General features: G+C 42.3%; 1 protein-coding gene and 1 long non-coding RNA gene across 3 annotated transcripts in view; one reads left to right on the top strand and one right to left on the bottom strand.

Annotated features, from left to right (window-relative positions):
* Positions 1-24,021, bottom strand: part of LOC130086018 (uncharacterized) — a 76,743-nt gene that overhangs the window by 24,870 nt on the left and 27,852 nt on the right. The window lies entirely within an intron of this gene.
* The window catches only part of b4galnt4a (beta-1,4-N-acetyl-galactosaminyl transferase 4a), a 213,992-nt gene that overhangs the window by 163,316 nt on the left and 26,655 nt on the right, over positions 1-24,021 (top strand). For both annotated transcript variants that reach the window (XM_056252080.1, XM_056252079.1), the window contains exons 8-9: positions 5,350-5,428; positions 23,554-23,620. In XM_056252080.1, the coding sequence (XP_056108055.1) occupies positions 5,350-5,428; positions 23,554-23,620 (146 nt within the window). The remainder of the gene's footprint in view (positions 1-5,349; positions 5,429-23,553; positions 23,621-24,021) is intronic.

Here is a 24,021-nt window from a genome sequence, read left to right as displayed (position 1 = left end):
TTTTCAGATCCTGCAAAAGAGATGGCATCCATCAGACCATCTAAATTATTGACAAAGGCACTAGCCCGCTCTGTTTGAGAAGAATCTGAAGTTTGAGCATGTTTCTCAAATATGGTATATTTTCACTCTCGTCACTTGCTTCTGATGTTAAATCCACATTGTGTAACCAGAAAAGCATTTTGCTGTTTGTTTCTGTGGTGAAGTGTTGTTCTGTTCGACAAAGTAAAGTAAAATGACTTGTGACAGATCTTGTTGGGGTAGAGTGTGACGGTAATGAGGTTGTTAGATTCTTCCTCGCATTCATCTTCATGTCTGGGCTCGACTCGACACAGTTACTGAGAGACTGAGTCAGGGTTTGCAATTATTCAGACAATTAGGAGCTTGTCCTCTATCTCTCTCTCTCTCTCTTTCAGTCTGACTGTGGCTTTATTCATCATCTCCTGGACGTGTGAATGAGCACACACACACCTCTGAGACAGTCCTACACACTGATTCAGAGTAAACTCCAAGCGTTTTCTTTCATAAGCAAATGAACTGCGATCCTACAAAGAATTGCGAATAATCATAAATGTTTCTTGAGCAGCAAATCATCATATTAGAATGATTTCTGAAGGATCATGGGACACTGAAGACTGATGCTAAAAAATTCAGCTTTGATAACAGGAATAAATTACATTTTAAAATATGTTAAAATAGAAAACAGTTATTTTAAATTGTCATAAAATGTAACAATATTACAGTTTTTTTTTTTTTTTTATCTAATAAATGCAGCCTGGTGAGCAGAAGAGACTTCTTTTTAAAACAGAAGATCTTACCAATCCAAAGCTTTTGACTGCTAGTGTATATAAATTGTAAAAATGTACATTTTAATTTGAAAACATCACTACTGTTTTTTTAGATTCTAAAGCTCTAGCACATATTAAAGTCGGTATACAATATGAAAATCGATTTTAGAAATGCATCTCAATGATCTTGCATGAATCATTTAAAATTAAGATTATTTTGACCATTTTTTTCTAATCAAAATGCTGTAACTTTAATATTTTCTTCCAATAAAATAACAGACTTCTCTCTGATGCCGTCAATCATTTGTTCTGCTTAAACTCTGCCATTTTCTTAACATTCAGATCTGCCTTCATCCAATCAACAATGATTGATAAAACCACGCCAATATTTTTTTTTTCAAATAATTTAATGTACTTGGGTGTACGTCACAATACAGAATAAAAGATCTGTCGCTACTTCAGTTTCACAACAAAACAGCCTAGTTGTTATGCCGCGTTCGAGAAGAGGTCAGATTGGATAATATCTGAGACTAAATGTCCAATTTCCAACCTCAATGAGTTCCAGTCAAAATACACATGATGGCCACATAATGTCACAATGACAAAACAAGAGCATTTCATGTTTTTGTGTCAATTATATCACAAAAGCAGAAAAAAAAGGAACACAAAATGTTTGCATTCACTAGCAACAGCTGACGCGAAGCAATAATTAAGGTATATGTATGTAAAGTTAAACGTTTGACATAAGTTATCTCCACGTCAAGCTATGCTCACTGGAAGCAGAACTTGCCTTCATCTTGTAAGTGTCTCGCTGAGGTCGGAGTAAATCGATGTGCCCATAGTTCACAGGTCTGAAATACGACTTTGAGCGACGTTCTAGAAGTTATTTATTTTCAAGTAGGAGGTGGGGGAAAAAAATCTATATTCTGAGTTGTGAAACAGAACATTAGTTAACTCCCTAGCCAGGGCTGGCGCTAGCCATTTGGGTGCCCTAAGCACAAATGAAACATAATAAACTTGGCCTGACTGTGCGTTCACACCGGACGCGAATAGCGCGTCAAATTCGCGTCTACCGCGTCTAGTTTGACGCTTGACCACTTTGTGTTAATTTCGCATGTCAATGGCGAAATTGACGCGCGTAAAAACAAAAGTTTGAAGCGAAATTTATGCGCGTCAGAGGCGAAATCCGGAGGCGAAAGTTTCGAAACCCGTTGGCGGCCATCTTTTTAGATGTTTATCGAGCATTAGCATTAGCATTATTCGAGAGAGTCACCGCTCGTATATGCTCTGGAGAGCAGAAACAGTTGCGTACACTCTAAACGACGCTGGGTTGTTTTAACCCAAATTTGGGTCCAATATGGACAAACCCAAATGTTGGGTTAAAAATGTAATTTAAAATTTTAACCCAACTTCAACTTTCAACTGTAAGTTTTTTAATTACATTTTTAACCCAACATTTGGGTTTGTCCATATTTGACCCAAATTTGGGTTGAAACAACCCAGCATTTTTTAGAGTGTAGGGGACATCGTCGCTGTACTCGGGTCCACCAGACCCTCCGGAGGGTTTCAGGAGTTTCACAATTTGCTCCAGGTAGCATTCAATACAAAATGAGTATCTCTCATATATTGAAATCGAGTTTTTATGTGAAAGATTTGCTTTGCACACCAAGCATTTTTGTCATATTACAAAATAATTTATTGAGGCCAAACATAAAATAACATTATAAACTGTCACTTCACCACGTGACAGCAGCAAGCAGGGTCCTGATTGGTTAACGCGGCGCGAATTGACGCAGAAGTTCAGATTTTTCAACTCGGGCGGCAGACGCGAATTCACGTCAAACGCGAGAATGCACAAAAAGCACTACATGAAACATTCGCGCGTAACGTGCTTAAAGCAACACCATGTGATTTTTCCTCAGCGGTCGCCCTACAGGTTGGAAGCAGAATTGTCCATTACTGCTGTCGTAAATAATTTAGCCTTCCGCAGCCGACTGTCGCACGCGCACGCTCGCTGTTTATCCAGCACTGGCTTTGGAATCAACAATGGCAGACATCCCAACCTGCAAGAAGTCATTTCAGGGAGGTATATCTTGGTGACTGGATTGTTGACGGGGGGTGGCGGGTTGACTAGCTTTCGTGAGGCACACTCGCAAGCTCTCTCGCTCTCTCTCTCTCTGCCATGCTCGTGCTATGTATGTTATGCGCGCAGTATGTTCTGTCTCGCATGCGCGCTCTAGATTCCGGCAGATCTGAACTAATTTGCGGGCATCAGGGAGACGCAGGAGACTCCCGGGAGACTTGGGATGTCTGCAATGGCCACAGACAATTTGAGGAAGTGGTGGGGGAAGTGACGTATGCCGTAAAGCAGTCGAATTTTGTAGTTCTTTTTGTGCACGGGTTCCTACCCGAAACCCGAAGTTACATAGTGCCAGTAAAAGCGATACAGACCACGTCAGGCTATGGCAGACGTGTCATTTAACTTATTTTAAGTCGATGTACCATCACAAGGGTCTTGGAAATATATTATGAAGGTTGAAAAACTACATAGTGTTACTTTAACGCGCCAGACGCTCAATTTGCCGCTGGCTCAAAACCACACCCATAGCGGTAAACATGAGGAACGCCCATCAATGTACAAATGTGGGGAGGCGTCGCGACAACACGCGACTGTCGTGTCGCAAAAGTGGATCTCTACCGTCAACATTGAAATCACTCGCGCCTGACGCGCTATTCGCGTCCGGTGTGAACGCATCATTCGACTTTATGGTTTAAAGCAACCTTTTCGCAGTGAGGCCTAAACATGTTGCCTAGCTGGGAAGCTCACTATAGGTTTCTGAACAGAAGAGTGAAAAGGTCTTCCTATTTCCTGCATCCCACTCCATGTTATGAAGGTCCTCTTTGTTTTGGCACGAAGCCGGCACACCTGCTGTGATTGATTGTAGTGTGGAATATTAGACGGGCAGAGCGAATCAGTCGGTGTGAAGTTGAGGAAATTGCACTGTCACCGACACCCTCCTCTGACCGTAATTCTCCATCTGAGAGCTTTCAGCCCACTCGCGCTCTTGAGAATCTCACCGATTCCCGCTGAGAGAGGGTCTATTTTCTACTTTTAACGCAGACTTTATCACACTTCCTGTTTTTCTCGTTCACTCACACACTTTACCGGTTTCTCTTTTTTGTCTCTTCGTCTCTTCAATTCCTTCTCGTTTTAAATGGTTTCCTTTCTTGCGCTAATTTTACAGTACATTACTGCACGTTCAACCATTGTCTGATACATATTCATTAGATAAATATGTATTTATTAACATCAATGTGTGTGTATATATATATGATTAAGTATTTATTATATATTATATTGGTCTCTGTTATTAATTATAATTTAAACCCTGCATTATAGAGCCGCTATAGGTAGTTGGTTTCTTCATTTCTTGCTTTTCAATTCACTGATTTTTATCCCTTTCTCACATCTGTTCTCCCTCTTTCTATTTGCTCTCGGTATTTCATAGGCCCACTGGGGCAAACAAGACATTTGCGTTAGCATCTGAGCAGAATTATGTCTCATGCATTAGCCACGCTCATGAATATTCATGAGCAAATTTACTCATCAGGAGCCTCATGTTGCAAATATCATCTCTCAAATTGCCAGGGCACCAACAACAAAAAAACAAATATTAAATAATTTGTGCATGTAAATATAATATGGAGCCTCACCCCAAAGACTTTGGCTGTGTTTAAATACTGTTTTGTTCTCTGTAAATGGCAGTAGTGCTGTATTGATAGGAGATTGACAGATCGAGTCACATCGGTGTGTGATGTTTTTACCGTGTCACATTTGGAGGTGTAATAAGGTGTGAAATCAAGCAGGCCTTTAATTGTGCTGGTCTAACAGCACATGTGGCCCATTTGAGGAGATGTGATTTTGATGAGATGAGTGCCATAGCAGAGCACTTAAGATTCACAGAGTGCAACTCACACATACACAACCAACACTCGCGTCCCGAAGTGGGGTCTGAGTGTGCGGTGCAACCCTTACCCGGCTCCACGGCTGGGCAGGGGGTGCGTGAAGGCATAGTGTCCTCGAACCGTTCCTTTTTAATTGAATTCTGTTTGCATCATTGATCATTACTTTCCTGTTTATCACTGTAAAGCTGCTTTGAAACCATTTGTATTTTATAAAGCGCGATATACATAAAGGTGACTTGATTACAATTTATAAAACAAATAGCTCAGACTATAAATTATGAGTGTAAGGTTGAAGGCATTGTGAAATGCATGCAAACATGTGGTTTTATATTAATATTTAGTACTTTGAGTTTTCACAGTTACCTATTTTTCCAATTATAAGAATAAAATCGAACATTGCTGTGTTTTATCATGTAAATGGCTGTGGTTGCCATTTTGTAAAAGTAATAATTCACTTTATTGCTTTAATAAGATATGGTACGATGTTACAATATAGAATATAAGATAAGATAAAATATGATATGGTAATGCTGTAATAAAAATAGAGGACTTACAAATGAAAGACATTAAGATTCCATGTTCGTTCTTTCCCCTTTAGTCTCATGGCCTCCAGACGATACTACTTTGAGATTCTCCACAAGCAGGACGACAAAGGCTCGGATCACGTTGAAGTCGGGGTGAGTTTTGAATTGGCTAAACTCAAGCTCATTGTAACATGGGGGGAACTCTGAGACAAAGGAGAGATGGATCCAAATGCTGATAGTAGTCTTTAATAATAAAATAACACAAATATACACAGCTCAACACAAGAACTGAGTAAAGCCACCAGCATTACAGCCATAAAAAGGACAAGACCTGACAATGAACACAGGAAACACTGATTTATATACTCAAGATATCAATGGGCTAACAAGGGACAGGTGAGGGAAATTAATCACTATGGGAACAAACAAGGGTAACTATGACCACGAATAAAGGGGGCACAGCAAAAGCAAACAGGAATTAAAAACTGGTGAAACAATGGAACAATTGGAACAGAAAATACATATCAAAATCAAAGTCCTTAAACACAAAACAGGAGAAACAACACAAAACAGGTTTTGTAACACCCTGAGCTTCAGAAACGATTTTTAATGCATTTCAGACCACATAGTGCTTTTCAATTCATGTTCTGTTTATTAAATCTAAACATGTGCAATCATGCATCCTTCACTATCTATTATCTGAACTTCCAAAACAGCTGTTATTGTCCACTTTTGGTGAATCTTATTATACGAGTCTTTTCAGTCCACAGGCAGAGGATTGATAATAGAGGCTAAAGAAACTGACTGCTTTGGTCATATCTTTTTTTGAAAACATTCAGTCGGCCTGAGAGAGACAAATACCGGGTTTTAAGAGCGGGTGACTTCTTCTTATTTTGTTCTCAACCTGACCAGCATTGAGTTGAAGTCTTTTTATGAGCCTATTCATCGGTCTTTCTGCTAGTATTAATTCATTTGAATGAATGAATCAATGTCATGGATAGAGTTTTTTTTTTTTTTTTTTTGCGACTAGCCTTTACTGAAAATCCTGTGGTTTGAATACACATTGAATAATGTGTTAAATCGGTTGAAACAATTCATGAAATAAAAATATGAATATTGAAATTAATCATTTAAAATTGTATAAACAAAAGCATCTGTGTTTGGTCACTTTACATGCATAGTAACCTATGTTAATATTAACGCCTAAATGAACTAGTTTTATTCAAGTTAAAAATATTATTTAACATCACTGAATCATACTAAATGTACAAATTTATACCAAGAAACTTACTTTTATTGGTCAAATGAGGTATAAATAACACTTTAATGTAACAATTGGAATACATTGGACGTATTTTTTTATTAATTCTCAAATGAATTACTTCCACTTCAATCAATGTCATGGAAAGACTTTTTTTTAAATTATGCTAGACTTTAATGAACATGTTCTGTGATTTGAATACTGATTTTGTAAATAACTTAATACATCCAATTACAAAAAATAGAAATAACTATCTGTGTTTGGCCACTTTACAAGTCTGTCAAGCAGACAGTCTTTTCCTGTTCAATTGCAACCATAACAGTGTTATAAATTGACCCTTTTTTAATAAGGAGCGATGTTTTGGCCCTGGAATTGATTTCTAGGAGAATTTTGATTAGTTTTTTCCCCCCAAATAACATGCACTTAACAACATGATTAGAAGTGTAGAGATTTTCTGAAAATTCTGTGTTAGAGCAATTTTATAGGTCATAATGGTGTCTGCAGAGGCACTAAACCAATACTAAACAAATAATGACAAAAAATAAAACTATGGAATTCACTATGGAGAACAATTTTTGTCCCCACATAACTCATATCTGGGCAATTTTCATAACTTTTGGTGGCATTTTTGCCCAGAGCCCTAAATATTATCTGACCCTGAACTCCACTAGGCATATAGTGTACTCTCCAGGTAATTTGGGAGACCTCAGAGTACGCCTCATAGTTTTGTTACATTTATTGCAACACATGGCTCTGTGATTTCATATCTGCAGTGTTTTAGTGTTTTTTTTTGTTTGTTTGTTTGTTCGTTTTAACAAATGCAGAAAGACATTGAAACTTTATTTATTTCATTCATGTTGTCGGAACAAAGGAACCACATTTTAGTTTTGGAACGAATCAGCCCATGGAAATGAAGTTTGAAATATTCTAAAGTAGATGTTTTGGTTTGTGGAAGCGTGTTCTGAAATGTAAATGCCTGGACTGTCAGTGCCATTAAGTCATTAAAACACCTTTGATTTGAAAAGGGGAAAAAAATATATTCAATCCATCCATGCAAGCTCCAGTCCATGTTTTGTTTGACCCTGCAAACACATTCTGTTTTCATTTAGCAAGTGTATTTGCTCCAAAAACTTTTCAGTTTATTACATTAAGCATTGCACTTGCCTTTAGTGAGTGGAGGCGGGGCTAATTTGCACATTCATAGAACTGCTTATATTAAATGAGGCAAGGGTGTAGAATTACATTCAAGCTATTTTAGGGGGTGATGGGGAAAAAAATTCAAGGAAAACCTTTTAAATATGTCATTTTGGTGGTCAAAGATGACTTGAGGGATAAAAGTATTGACTACAGGGGCACATTAAAATGTAGTACGTGCTTCTGTTCACTGTTCATTCAATTTCTCTATTGTTATTTCATCTACAGCGCACATTTAGAGCCGCTTCAGTGCAGCGGCACAATCATCACATGACATTTTCCTGTAATAATGTAGGGATCCACATTTTATACAGAAATCACATACGTTTTTTTAGTTAGTGTATTATTTAAATATTTTTTTAAAATACGTCAAATGAAATCGTACATGTGGCAAATACGATTTAATTTGACGCTCTCTCCCCCCCCCCCCCCCCCCCCCCCCCTCTCTCTCTCTCTCTCTCTCTCTCTCTCTCTCTCTCTTTCTCTCTTTACCCTCAAGTAACGTTAGTAATAGGTGCATAGTTTTACTTTCTTTGCTATTGACATAGCCGACCAAACTAGAAACATTTCAGTGTTTGTGAGAAAATGGATGTGCACTCATCTCGTCCACTTAGCTTGCTTCACTTATCAGCTCTTGCAGAGCGGCTATACGGGCTTAAATATGACATTTATGCTTAATATTCTATTAATTAGATACATTTACTTTCAATACAATCAAAATAAATTCATTCAACATTTATTTGTATAGCGCTTTTCATAATACATATCATTTCATAGGAGCTTTAAAGAAAATTGCAATGCTGACAAGCCATGTTCAGTAACAACTTTTGGATTTTCAATAAAAACAAATATATGTTGTGTTTGGTATTTACAGCCACGGATCAGTTCCACACTGCAAACGCCGCATATGTGAAAGCACAATAGTGCGCCGCATACGTACTGCAAACGGAGTATGTGTGAAACAGGCGTTATGCGGAGAACGTTGATCACTGCCGTTCCTCTTAGCCTACACAGTGAGACTACTGGATAACACTGGGGAAGCGTGCCTCTTCCAAACGGCTACAGAGACCAGATCCTACCCATAGGGAGGTAACACGTGGAGTTACATATGGAAGGTCTCTGTGGTAGATCCTGCCTTGCTAGGGTGGAGTCAATACTATACACTCACTCTCAGGCGAGATGCCAATTCGTCAGTTCAGTTCTGACATAAAGTCGAATGTGACTGACTGAAAGGGAACATGCAGTTAGCTAACATGTTTTAATTTCAGGCAGAAACTATGAGCTCATTAAAGTAATTACAGTATTACAAGTTGTGAACATAATGATAATATATAGAAATCAATCATAGAAATCTTTAATCTCTGATATCTCTAAATCTCTTTTTGTTCTGTTGTCTGGACACATCACGCTGCATGGTTTCAGTATCGGAGCATTTTAATGAGTATTTTAGTGCTGTATTTGGCTTGATACTGGTATCGGTGCATCCCTATTTATTGTGCATGGACAAGTGTAGGTACTGTCTGTCTCTTTATCACTCTTTCTGACCGACCGTCTCCTCCTACCTCTTTCATAGACAGTTTCATCTTCTCATACCTGTGGCAATTGGTCTGATTGAAACACTTGGATTCAATATTTAAGAGGTGTATCCCAATGCTCTTGTCAATATAGTGTGTATTTGGTTAGTGGAAAAAATACACTATATTGTCAGAAGTATTGGGACACCCCTCCAAATCATTGAATTTTGGTGTTCCAATCACTTCCATGGTCACAGTTGTATAAAACGCAGTTATTATATGATAGGTTGCCACCTGTGCAAATAAGTCCATTCGTGAAATTTCCTCACTAATAAATATTCCACGGTCAACTGTTAGTGGTATTATAACAAAGGGAAAGCAATTGGGAACAACAGCAACTCAGCCACGAAGTGGTAGGCCACGTAAAATCACAGAGCCAACTTTCTGCAGTCAATTGCTATAGACCTCCAAACTTCGTGTGTGTCACGATACAAAAGGGGAGAGAGAACTCAAATGCAGCATAAGGATTTATTTAACAAAAGAAAACAAAACACAAAGCAAAAACCCACAAGGGGGAAAAAACATAATCGAAGAAACATGAACAAAAACTGAATACGCAAAACAAACACCGACTAAAAACACGCAGACCAAACCAGGAAACATCTGACAATGAACCGACAAAGACTGCAAACAAGAGGAGACTTAAAAAGGGAACAAATCAAGAGGGGACAGGTGGAACAACTCAAACACTAATCAGATAACGAGGGGGAGGGATCAACAATCAAAACAGCACATGGCACAACATAACAAACACCCATGTGCAACACAAGACAGGCATGTGACATAACCCCCTCCCTACGGAGCGGCTACCAGACGCTCCATCAGGCTAGGGCGGGGCAGGAAGGAAACATCAGGGTGGAACGGAAGGGACTGATTGGAGGGACTGAATGGATAGACCAGGGCGGGACCGGAGGAACAGACCAGGGCGGGACGGGAGGGACAGACCAGGGCGGGACAGGAACATCGGGCGGCCAGGGCGAAACAGAGAGTCCATAGGGCGGTGAGGGAGAAACACAGAGTCCATCGGGCGGCCAGGGCGGTGAGGGAGAAACACAGAGTCCATCGGGCGGCCAGGGCGGTGAGGGAGAAACACAGAGTCCCTCGGGCGGCCAGGGCGGCGAAGAGCCCTCGGGCGGCCAGGGCGGCGAAGAGCCCTCGGGCGGCCAGGGCGGCGAAGAGCCCTCGGGCGGCCAGGGCGGCGAAGAGCCCTCGGGCGGCCAGGGCGGCGAAGAGCCCTCGGGCGGCCAGGGCGGCGAAGAGCCCTCGGGCGGCCAGGGCGGCGAAGAGCCCTCGGGCGGCCAGGGCGGAGCAGACCCCTCAGGCGGCCAGGGCGGAGCAGATCTTTCGGGAACAGACACCGGCTCGGGAACAGACACCGGCTCGGGAACAGACACCGGCTCGGGAACAGACACCGGCTCGGGAACAGACACTAGAACAAAAACAGTCACAAAGACAGACACAAACACAGACACAAAAACTGGGTCCGGAACCGACATGAGCTCCGGCTCAGGAACAGGCACTGGCTCTGCCTCCGGCTCAGGAACAGGCACTGGCTCTGCCTCCGGCTCAGGAACAGGCACTGGCTCTGCCTCCGGCTCAGGAACAGGCACTGGCTCTGCCTCCGGCTCAGGAACAGGCACTGGCTCTGCCTCCGGCTCAGGAACAGGCATAGGCTCAGGAACAGACACTAGGTTCAGCTCCGAAACACCGGACACCGGCTTCTCCAATATCCGAGCCAGCCGCTCCAGATAGTCCTGGCTCAGGAAGGCAGACGGGACATGGACAGTCTCTCGCTGGGCAGACGGGACGTGGACGGTCTCTCGCTGGGCAGACGGGACGTGGACGGTCTCTCGCTGGGCAGACGGGACGTGGACGGTCTCTCGCTGGGCAGACGGGACGTGGACGGTCTCTCGCTGGGCAGACGGGACGTGGACGGTCTCTCGCTGGGCAGACGGGACGTGGACGGTCTCTCGCTGGGCAGACGGGACGTGGACGGTCTCTCGCTGGGCAGACGGGACGTGGACGGGACGTGGACGGTCTCTCGCTGGGCAGACGGGACGTGGACGGTCTCTGGATTGGCCTCCAGGAGAATGGCGGGCTGCTGAGGACCGGCTTCCGGGCACTCAGGGAGGTTGGAGATCTTTCCCCTACTCCGCCGTCTCTGATGGCGACGTGCCGATTTGGTGCTGGATGAGATCGTCGGTGGATGACCGAGGAGTGACCGAAGCGGAGAGTGGTTCTGGAGCTCACCTCTGGCACCATCCCTCCTGCGACCTCCACGGTTCCCCGAAACCTTGGCCAAACACTCCGACTCCTCCCTTTGACTGGCCATAAAAGCGAGAGCCTGAAAAATGTTCATTCTACCGGGTCCGTTGGAGGCCGGAGTCATTCCGTCATGCCAGATCCTGGAAAATTGAGTAGATCCAAAAGTTGCGATGGTATAGTCCGGGCAGTCCAAAAGATCGTCATCCATGCAATCGTCGACCTCCATCTCTGTCCCAGTGTGATACCCATACTGCTGAGTCCTCCAAAGTGGTCGGTTCATTCTGTCACGATACAAAAGGGGAGAGAGAACTCAAATGCAGCATAAGGATTTATTTAACAAAAGAAAACAAAACACAAAGCAAAAACCCACAAGGGGGAAAAAACATAATCGAAGAAACATGAACAAAAACTGAATACGCAAAACAAACACCGACTAAAAACACGCAGACCAAACCAGGAAACATCTGACAATGAACCGACAAAGACTGCAAACAAGAGGAGACTTAAAAAGGGAACAAATCAAGAGGGGACAGGTGGAACAACTCAAACACTAATCAGATAACGAGGGGGAGGGATCAACAATCAAAACAGCACATGGCACAACATAACAAACACCCATGTGCAACACAAGACAGGCATGTGACAGTGTGGCCTTCAGATTAGCTCATGAACAGTGCGTAGAGAGCTTCATGGAATGGGTTTCCATGGCCGAACAGTTGCATCCAAGCCTTACATCAACAAGTGCAATGCAAAGCGTCGGATGCTGTGGTGTAAAGCCACCGCCACTGGACTCTAGAGCAGTGGAGACGTGTTCTCTGGAGTGACGAATCACGCTTCTCTGTCTGGCAATCCGATGGACGAGTCTGGGTTTGACGGTTCCCAGGAGAACAGGACTTGCCTGACTGCATTGTGCCGAGTGTAAAGTTTGGTGGACGGGGGATTATGGTGTGGGGTTGTTTTTCAGGGGTTGGGCTTGGCCACTTAGTTCCAGTGAAAGGAACTCTTAATGCTTCAGCATACCAAGACATTTTGGACAATTTCATGCTCCCAACTTTGTGGGAACAGTTTGGGGATGTTCCTGTTCCAACATGACTGCGCACCAGTGCACAAAGCAAGGTCCATAAAGACATGGATGAAGAGTTTGGTGTGGAGGAACTTGACTGTCCTGCACAGAGTCCTGACCTCAACCCAATAGAACACCTTTGGGATGAATTACAGCGGCGACTGCGAGCCAGGCCTTCTCGTCCAACATCAGTGCCTGACCTCACAAATGCGCTTCCAGAAGAATGGTCAAAATTTCCCATAAACACACTCCTAAACTTTGTGGAAATCCTTCCCAGGAGAGTTTAATCCTACGGATTAAGAATGGGATGTCATTAAAGTTTATGTGCCTGTAAAGGCAGACGTCCCAAAACTTTGGTAATATAGTGTATATATACATACAGTGCATTTCTGTCGTGACAACTCTGAGAGTTTGGCATGGTAATGAATATGACCATGTTAATGTGTTTGGTCGTGGCGGAATAGATCTGCTACGCTGCTGCTGCTGTTGATTATAGTTGCAGAGCAAATATGGAACTTTTCCACTGCCAATACGTGCAATATGTGTCAGGCTTAAGTTTTGTTTAGTTGTCTTTTCAAGTTCAAGTTCAAGTTCACTTTATTTGTAAAGCACATTTACAACAGCCACTAGGCTGACCAAAGTGCTTTACAGAACAACCAGATTAAAATATAGTAAGACCTGCATAACAACACATAAAACACAAATAAGAGCAGCAAAGCTAAGCAAAACCTTAAAACCGGAGTGACAAAACAGTATCAGACTCAAATATAAAATAGTAAAACAGGAGTAGCAAAGTAGTGTCAGACTCAAATATAGAATGTAAAAACAGGAGTGGCAAAACAGTAGCCTGGTAATACCAGACTCTGCTGCTTCACTTTGCTTCGTAGACAGAGTCTGGAATGGCATAATAGAGAAGTGTTTTCTCTCTCGCTAGGGGGCGCTTGTCTGAAGTTTAAAATCATTGGTTACCCGTAAGCCAATCAGATAAGTTTATATATGACGTATGTAATGTGCCAACACAGCCGCAACGAACCACAGACATCATGCATCGAACTCAAATCTATGATCGAACTTCCACTGTAAACCTGCTGTAAACACTTGATGATGCGAAATACCGGAGTGAACATGGCTGTAAACGACTTTTGCAGATTATGCGAAGTTAATCTACGCATCCACGGTACAATCAGGGCCTCTAAACTGATATTTGACAGTAGAGAGAAACAAAAAAATATTTGCAGCCAACTGTCAAAGTTAGGATTAGTTCTGTTAAACACAGCTCTTTGTTCATCTCGAGTCTGTCGGAAATGCTGCAACTTAATTGCAAGATTACAGCATGTCATGGCAATATTTAAGACCTGGAAAAGAAAGGAGACACTGACCTGTCAAAAGGCTCCCCAGTTTCTCGCTGACGATCGGTAATAGTTGATAAATTAAACTTTTCCCAAAGGGAATAGGGCCACAACACACTCCATTCAAAATGTTTAATACACACTCTTCTTGTTCGGGCTTCAGTTTGCTAATGCCGGGAATATTCTCCACAACAGAGCGAATTGCATCCGCGTCTCCATATCCGCGGTTGTTTTCGATTTCCCTGACCTCATCTTAAACTCGGCGCTTAGCGACTACGTCACGGCTTTCAGCCCGCCTTCTGTTCATTGATTGGCCGGCTGTTTTCAGGCCGGAGGAAAACTGAGAGATAGGCCGCTGTCTCAGACTGAATACAGAAGCGAAATGAAATTAAGCGGAAGTACGAAGTCTGACGTAGTCAGGCTAGCAAAACAGTATCAGATTCAAAAATAAAGTAGTTAAACAGGAGTAGCAAAATAGAATCAGACTCAAATATAGAATGGAAATACGGGAGTGGCAAAACAGTATCAAACTCAAATATAAAATTGTAGAACCAACCATTCGAGAAGAGATCAATACACTAAAGAAAACAGGTAGGTTTTTAACAGAGACTTGAAAACAGACAGAGTAGGGGCCGTTCTAATCTCAAGGGGCAGGGTGTTCCAGAGTCGTGGCCCTGCCACCACAAATGCACGCTCCCCTCTACGCTTGAGTCTAACGCGAGGGACTACCAGCAGAGCCTGGTCGGTGGATCTTAGGCTTCTGGAAGGAGTGCAGGGATGAACAAGTTCAGAGAGAATAGGCAGGAGCTAAGTTATGAAGAGATTTAAAACCAAAGAGTAGAATTTTTAAATCTATTCTCTGTCGAACTGGCAGCCAGTGTAGAGATTTGAGAATCTGAGAGATGTGGTCATATTTGCCACACTTATGTAGAAGTCTGGCCGCAGCATTTTGGACTAACTGAAGACGAGCAATTTGAAAACTTGATATACCGCAATATAAGGAATTACAGTAATCTAGCCGACATGTAATAAATGCATGAACAGCCATTTCCAGAGTTTTCGGGGTGAGAAAGCCTTTGATTTTAGCCAATAGACGAAGTTGGTTGAAACCGGAACTGATTACGGATGAGATCTGTTTGTCAAATTTTAAAGGCTGGTCAACAAGAACACCTAAGTTCCGCACACCTGGGGATTTAAAAGCCGATAGACTCTTTAACTCTGGACTTATACACTGAGAGTTTTAATTTGGGCTGAAAACATTGACCTCAGTCTTGTCTTCATTTAGGAAGAGGACATATTGGGCTAGCCGTGCTTTAAGAGAATTCATCATATCGCATAAAAAGTTAGCCTTTTCGTTCCTATATGTTTGTTTCTCGTGCTTCAGTTCAGCTTAGCCTTGATCGTTTCCTAACTAGTCTCATTAGTTACTGATGACGTTCAGCTGTCGACCATTATGTTTCCCTTGTTAATCTTAGGGGCTGTTTACACAACACCGTTTTCAACTAAAAACGTTAAACTTTTTATGCGATTTACCCGTTTGATTACACGACAACAGCATTTTTGGGTGCCTGAAAACGCAAACTTTTGAAAACATGTTTCAAAGTGCAAGTTTTTGAATACGGTCTCCGTGTAAACAACAAAAACACAAATCTCTCAAAACGATGACGTCATGCACATGCATATTACGTGTTCAGTCTATAGTGTTTCATCGCCATCTAACGGCCTGGCAGCAGATTTCAGTGTTTTTAGTCGCTTTTGCGGATCCGTGTGAATGGGGATCGTTTTGACAATGGTGTCGTCTGTATGCCGAAAACTCAAAGGAACAACTTCTCAATTTTAAGCATATCGTTGTCGTGTTAGCGCACCCTCAGTGTATAAGTACTCCCTGTTTTGTTCTGTTCCTTGTCGGTTATTGTCATTGCGTTAGGCGTGGCGGTGGCCATATTGGCCGTAGACGAACTCTCAGGTGTTGCTGACCTGGCTTGAACAGTCTCTGGCTCGGCAGGACTGACGTGAACAATCTCTGGCTGGGCAGGCATGACGCAAACAGTCTCTGGCTGGGCAGGCATGACGCAAACAGTCTCTGGCTGGGCAGGCATGACGTGAACAGTCTCAGGCTCGGCAGGCTTGACGTGAACAGTCTCAGGCTCGGCAGGACTGACGTGAACAGTCTCAGGCTCGGCAGGACTGACGTGAACAGTCTCTGGCTCGGCAGGACTGACTTGAACAGTCTCAGGCTCGGCAGGACTGACGTGAACAGTCTCTGGCTGGGCAGGACTGACGTGAACAGTCTCTGGCTCGGCAGGACTGACTTGAACAGTCTCAGGCTCGGCAGGACTGACGTGAACAGTCTCAGGCTCGGCAGGACTGACGTGAACAGTCTCTGGCTGGGCAGGCATGACTTGAACAGTCTCAGGCTCGGCAGGACTGACGTGAACAGTCTCAGGCTCGGCAGGACTGACGTGAACAGTCTCAGGCTCGGCAGGACTGACGTGAACAGTCTCAGGCTCGGCAGGACTGACGTGAACAGTCTCTGGCTGGGCAGGCATGACGTGAACAGTCTCTGGCTCGGCAGGACTGACGTGAACAGTCTCAGGCTCGGCAGGCATGACTTGAACAGTCTCAGGCTCGGCAGGCTTGACGTGAACAGTCTCAGGCTCGGCAGGCATGACTTGAACAGTCTCAGGCTCGGCAGGACTGATGTGAACAGTCTCAGGCTCGGCAGGACTGACGTGAACAGTCTCTGGCTGGGCAGGCATGACTTGAACAGTCTCAGGCTCGGCAGGACTGACGTGAACAGTCTCAGGCTCGGCAGGACTGACGTGAACAGTCTCAGGCTCGGCACGACTGACGTGAACAGTCTCTGGCTGGGCAGGCATGACGTGAACAGTCTCAGGCTCGGCAGGACTGACGTGAACAGTCTCAGGCTCGGCAGGACTGACGTGAACAGTCTCTGGCTGGGCAGGCATGACTTGAACAGTCTCAGGCTCGGCAGGACTGACGTGAACAGTCTCAGGCTTGGCAGGACTGACGTGAACAGTCTCTGGCTCGGCAGGACTGACGTGAACAGTCTCTGGCTCGGCAGGACTGACGTGAACAGTCTCAGGCTCGGCAGGCTTGATGTGAACAGTCTCAGGCTCGGCATGACTGACGTGAACAGTCTCTGGCTGGGCAGGCATGACTTGAACAGTCTCAGGCTCGGCAGGACTGACGTGAACAGTCTCAGGCTCGGCAGGCTTGACGTGAACAGTCTCTGGCTCGGCAGGACTGACGTGAACAGTCTCTGGCTCGGGAGGACTGACGTGAACAGTCTCAGGCTCGGCAGGCTTGACGTGAACAGTCTCAGGCTCGGCGGGCTTGACGTGAACAGTCTCAGGCTCTGCAGGACTGACGTGAAGAGACTCTGGAAGGGTGGTCTCGGTGGGACGAGACTCCGGACTGGCGGCAATGACGGGGCTGATCCGATGAGGCTCTGGCGTGACTGTGCTAGCGAGCGGTGTGAGTACTGGAGTTGCCAACATCAAAGTGGGCATGACATGAACTGGCTCAGGCTTAGGGGATACTGTGAGCTTGCGGGGTTCCTCATCCGCAGAGCCCACAGGAAATGATGAACCGCTCAATAAAAGGGCAAAGCCAATATATTGCACTATAGTGTAGTGGGGGGTATCGTCTGGCATGAGGAAGTAAAGAAACTTGGCCAAACATGTCCTTTTAGACAGCCTCATTAAAGTCCACCCCATGGCAAAGCTCACAAAACTCCTTCACATATTCCTCCATCGGACGGTTGCTCTGGCAGAGGCGGAAGAGACAATCTGCTGGATCCATGTTATGGTCAGTGCTTCTGTCACGGTTGGTTGAAGCAGGATGCACGTGCAGCATTCTTTTATTAAATAAACTCAAAACTACACAAATATAGACTCAGACTCAGGAACAAGACTCAGGAACAGAACAACCAACAAACAACGTTAAGAACTGATGAAGACTGAAACTAGACACAGAGCTTAAATACAGAGGCAGACAGGTCAAACAAGATAACAAGAGGGCGTAGCTAATAGGAAACACCTGGGGAGACTAATAAACATTAAACATAACGGGGAGCTGCTAAACATGGAACAAGACGGGAACACAGACTAGAATCATAAAAAAAGAATAAATGACTTGTCTCTATAATATCACACTTAATATTTTTCAACCACAGAAATATTAGGTTTTTATACATTAAACAATATAACTGACTTTACATTTTGGGAATCAAGAATTATGAATTGAATAGTTGGTCTGCTATATTTGTTAAAATGTATACAACTGCACTGTGTACTGTTTCCCACAATACAAAGTTACAAATACTGTTTTCACTGAGTACAAAAATGTAAAAAAGCTATCTATCCATGTTAATTATATACACAAGGCTGTAAGTATGTAGGGGAAACATAAACAATCCATATGTGCAAAGCCTTCTGTCTTTTCAGAAAAGAGCAGAAAAAACATGGTACGATAAATTAATGTCATCACATTATTATACCAAATGCCAAAAATAACAATTACGGCCCCCCTGTGTGAAGCCATCAGCAAGCATCAGGCCGTAGCACACGCTCTGTGGGAGAGAGAGAAATGGAGAGAGCGCTCGAAACTACTTTATGTTTGATTTAGCTGCAGCTGGCTGCTCCTCATTTCACTAAAAGCATTGAGCAAATACAAAAAGGGCCTCCAAATGAAATTTTCAGAATGTATTTCCTGCCTTTGACCGTCCGCTCTAGACTTGAGATTATGGTGGTGGAGCTTCCAAGAAAAGATATCACGACAATATCTTGAGTTGAACCGCTCCATGAGCTTTGATTGAGTTGTGAGGAATGGGAAAAATAACAATGATACAATTTGTTTTACAATAATGATAATATTTAAAAAATATTTTAAGGTCCCCCTGTAGTCAATAATTGTATCCATTAAAACTCATCTTTGATCACCAAAATGACGTTTAAACGTTTTTTTAAACACCCTTGCATTGAGAACCGGATTCTACAACCGAATGAACTCCTGAATAATGCACGTATAGTGACAACCGCATTCACAAACATTCTGTGCAGTGTGTGTTAAAAGCACATCAGGGTTGTGTCTCTCTTGTGCAAGAAAACCACTGGGAAAGTGGTACAAGCTTTGACTCTTTAGTGTTGCTACTCCTGAAACTTTACAGTGTGAATGTGGCCTATAAAACTTAAATGTTTATAAATACCAAACATACTGTGACACGGCTGAAATTGTTTCTTTAAAATGTATAGAAATATTTTTAGTGACAAGACTGTAGCACATAATCTGCCATTGAAGACAAATATTGGGGGGCAATGCATTCCCCTATGGTGGTCTCGTGTGGTATACTTAATATTATATTATTTACATGTAAAATATTTTTTAAAATGAAAAAAAAAAATTCTGTATATATTGTAATGGCACTGTATATAATCTCATACAGCAGTTGTTGATAGAGAACATGCATTAAATAAACCAAACAGAGCTGTTAATATTAAGATTGTTTAAAATATCCTCTTTTTTTTTAAATATGAATTGCCATTCCGGGAATTCAACTTGGCCAGAACTCTTGATAAGAGAAACTACATTGAAAAGCTTTTACAGTACGTGACTGGTACACATTTGTCAGGCACTGAGCCTAATAAAATTATGTCAGCCACTGAGCCACACTTGTACTTTTCTAGCCTTATTGTAACATTTAGTTGTTTTCCCTCTCGTATTGATTTTTGTCTTTTCACGCTGAAGGTTTCAGGCCAGTGAATCAGACCTCTGTTTCACAGAAGAAATGTCATCAGACACATGAGACCGTGAAGACAGGAACAGCTAATTCAAAACACACACATTTTTTTAGTTCAATGGACACATAACATAGAGACTTCTATTGTTATTTGTTTGAGCTCATCATAATTACTATAGAGCCTGAAAAAGGAACACATTATTTAGTCCCTTTATTAAGGTATTATCCTCCCGGGGATCTGGGATGTTCTTAAATTGTAGGTTATTTCAAGTGTAACTATCATTGTAAGGGCATTTGGTCAAAACCAGACATACACACACACACACACACACACACATGCACACAAGCACAAAGCCTTTTTGTTTTCTCAGCCACAACACATATTTTTCTCATGCACTCTATCTTTCTGTCTTTTCTAAAAGCTGAAATGATTATAGTGTCCACATACCCAGACACCTACATTTATCACAAAGAAGAGGCTTATAACTGCCAATGGGTTTTATTATACTTTCAAGTGATATTAGTGGGTGCTGTTTCTATCTCTCTTGGAGTGCTTTATTCTCTTTAATCTTTATTTCACGAGTTCACACTTACAAATAATCAGATAGAGTAAAGTAGTGTGTGTATTTGGCGTGCTGTCCGAGGAGAGGGATCTGAGCTCAGTATTTTGGCCCGAACCCAGAGTATTCCCCCCGTATTTCTGGTTAGGAAAGTAACCAGGTGAGTGTGAGGAGACGGGGTGGTGGAGGGGTGCTGAAAACTGTCGAGGAACAGGTGGGTCGACAGCGTATATATATATATATATATATATATATATATATATATAGGCCTCCACTCATTCTGATTGGTTAGACATGATGATTTCTGATTTCTGACTGCTGGTTGGAATGACGTGATGATTGGATAGATCATTTGAACGTGTTCCTCCCGAACTTTGTTAATAAAATATCTTTTTTTTATTCTAGACTTAATATTTTATATGCTTTTATTCTAGACTAGTTTCTAAATTTATGCTTGTGTGAATTTCACAAAACCAGTCAAGAGTCTTTTCTGGCTCAAGATAAGAAAGAAATTGTATTATTTTAAGATAATAAAATATATTATTTAAAGGGACAATATGTAAGATTTTTATATTAAAATATCCAAAAAACACTAGAACAGCGTTATATGTTTTGTTGACTTGTGTACTTACATTATCCTATGTTTTCAAGAATGTCATTGTGTCGCCTATCAGTGACATCATACCTGCGTTACCCTTGTTACGACAAACAAATGATAAAACAGGGCTGAGTTTCCCCACATACGCTTGACCTGAAGAAGCGGAAGCGCCTTTGTCTTGAATTTTTTTTTATTGAGCGTATTTTAATTTATGTTGACATAAAAATGTTAATAATTAAATAATAATGAAAATTAGAATGAAAATTAGAGGGTAAAATTGTGCTTAATTGTTGTCAAAAAGAGATTTTGGAAAGAAATATGACACGAAATTTACCCATATGTATACATCTTTACTGGTCGTTCCTCAATAATGTTAAGAGTGTGTGTGTGTGTGTGTGTGTGTGTGTGTGTGTGTGTGTGTGTGTGTGTGTGTGTGTGTGTGTGTGTGTGTGTGTGTGTGTGTGTGTGTGTTTGGAAAATGGGCTGTCTCCCCTAATTACAGCAAGCATAAGCAGAAGTGACATGGTAATTGCACAACGTCATTAAAAGAATTGTAGCTTGTCGGATGGTTTGTAAGTGTGCGGCTGAAGAAGCTACTGTTGATGTGTGTGTGTGTGTCTCATTTCCTGCTGTGTGTTGTGTTGTGATTGGATAGGTGAATCTGTTTAGTGAGGGTGACCTTGCTTGAAATGTAGATGAATAAACAGTAGATTTCCCTCCATCTTCTTTAGTTCCATTCATTGTTCATCAATAGTTTTTTTCTTTTTTGTAGACAATACAACACGCATGATTCCACATGGACCATTTTGATTCCCATTTTTCTGTTTTCTCCAAACTTTTACGTCATGTCCTAAACCGTTTGATGCGATAAAATGACAACCGATCCCATCTCTTCCATCGTAATCAGAGTTTATATTTTAACTAGCCTCAACTGTAATGTGACGATATTGTGTCGGTTGTGCAACATTTCCACTTTCAGTGAGGTCGGAAACTTGTCTTTGCATCTGGATTGGACTCAATCACTATACTTTTCCTGTCTACACCATTTCAACACTTTGATCAGCCATTGACATGCCGGCACTAAAGGGTTTGATGATTTGATGGCCTTAACTTGACGTTATAATTTTACAGAGACGTCCTTTGTCGAGAGGTGATTTCATCACTTTGTGCAATACTTTCATCAGAAACTTTGTGTCTTATTGCAGTTTCTCTTTAGTCTTTTGTTGCCAGACTTTTGACTGCCAACATAAAGACTTTTGACTGTCAGGTCCACTTTGCAGCTTCTTCTGGCCAAAATCCATGCACTTAGACAAGAAGGGACTCTCTGACTGATGCAACAGACCCAAACTCATGGTGGATTTCCTCTAGATCGAAATCGTGATGGCTTTCCGGCCCCCCCTAAGTCCGAGCTCGGGACAAAAGGTCCAGGCTGAATGGTTCTGAGCATGACAATTAGCATTACCAGTAGCATTTTTTATTAGAGCACAGTTTAGTATAGCATGATTTCAAATCGTTCCACACATGGAATCTAAGCCTGGTAAGCTAAATAGCTGATTTTGCAGCACCACAATGCAGAAAGAAATTAAAACTGTATAAACAAGCTCAGACAAATAGGACAATTCAACAAAAGTAACTGTTCTGCCTGAAGATGGGAACACGTTGTCTCAGGTTTCTCCTACAAAACACTGATGATGCATCCCAATTGGCCTACTTACTGTGCCCTTAAAGTATGTACTCTTTTTGTGAAGAAAAAGTACATACTTTTGAGTGTGTAGTAGGAGAGCTTTGGGACATATTACTTCATCATAACAGCTCTGTCGCTTTGGTTTCCTTTCACTGTTCAAGCTGCCCTGTCAATCATCTTGTCACAGTTAAAATCGTTCACATTTAATTGAATTTCCTACCATTTTGGAGAGAAATGTAGTAGCACGATGATCTGCTAGTCGTTGGTATTTCTTGCGGAGACTCTCCTCATGTGTTTGCAATTTGCATAACGATGAACGTATTTTTACAGTTCACAATACTGCCGCAGATGAAATATAATGTGGATAACTTTGAATAAATATATTTTCGTCAGGTTAGATACTGGTTATGAATCACTCAAACCCCTAAATCTAAACCTCTCCACTTAACCGACGGACTCGCACATCCGCCATGTTTGTAGTTTTTAACACTTTTTATTCGTGTTTGTAGTTCTAATCGAATGTGGGCAGTATACGCCACTACAGTTTGCATGGATCTGCACTTTGGATTCTAACCGGGAAAGTAGACCATCCGGGTATGTTTGGAAAACGCATTTCATCATGCTACGATTTGGGACACACTAATTCTAATTTCGAATACTATTTAGAACGCATAGTATGCGAATTGGGACGCAGCATGAACTTTATAAGCTTCATAAAATCCTGTAACTGATTCATCCACAAAAGCACTTGTTTTATATCGGTATCTAAACAAAACATTATTTCCTGGTGGACTGATGAAAACCTATGTCCTTGATTCCCATAAAACTGCCGATTTCAGTCAGATTCGAGATTCACATATTGATGTGAAATATGTATCATGCAGTCTAAGACTGGTCTGTTGGCCGTGCCATATTAGGCTTGAGTCGATGTACTTTCTCTCTAACTCTTCCTCTTTGTCTTTATTACAGTGGCGCCCTTTCCTGCCAGGACTCAAGTATGAGGTCATTGACTCCGCCTACATCTCCTTGTACACAGGTAACCCTCCCTCTCTTGCAAACTCCACCAATTTCAAAACTAACCAGCATTGACTAGCCACCGAACTGCCGCCACACCGTCATGCTTTGAGTAGTTTGATGATGTGACAGCTTGAACTTTAGTCTTTGGTGGTTTTCTTTGAGGTGCACGAGAGGTTTCACTGTGAACTGTTTATGAAACATAACGGTGTCTCCGAGAATTGTCGAGAAGGAAGAACGTGTCTTTTTCAGGATCAGTGAGATTGATGACAGTGACTTCTTCTGCCCGAGGCTTTCCAGTCGCTGGTCTTTGTGTAGGGGAAGGTACAGTGCGTCCCGTCGGGCTTAAAGCGACTAGATGTATTAGCCGCATTACACTTTAAAGTTGTTTTCCGTGCCCTAAAGTTGTAAGTGCAGAGACTT

The sequence above is a fragment of the Rhinichthys klamathensis genome, unplaced genomic scaffold (genome assembly GCF_029890125.1).
Source record: "Rhinichthys klamathensis goyatoka isolate OS25496 unplaced genomic scaffold, OSU_Roscu_1.1 h1tg000092l_1, whole genome shotgun sequence".
NCBI classification, from domain to species: Eukaryota; Metazoa; Chordata; class Actinopteri; order Cypriniformes; family Leuciscidae; genus Rhinichthys; species Rhinichthys klamathensis.
Note: the sequence above shows the minus strand (reverse complement) of the source record. Positions and strands in the feature narration are given on the sequence as shown.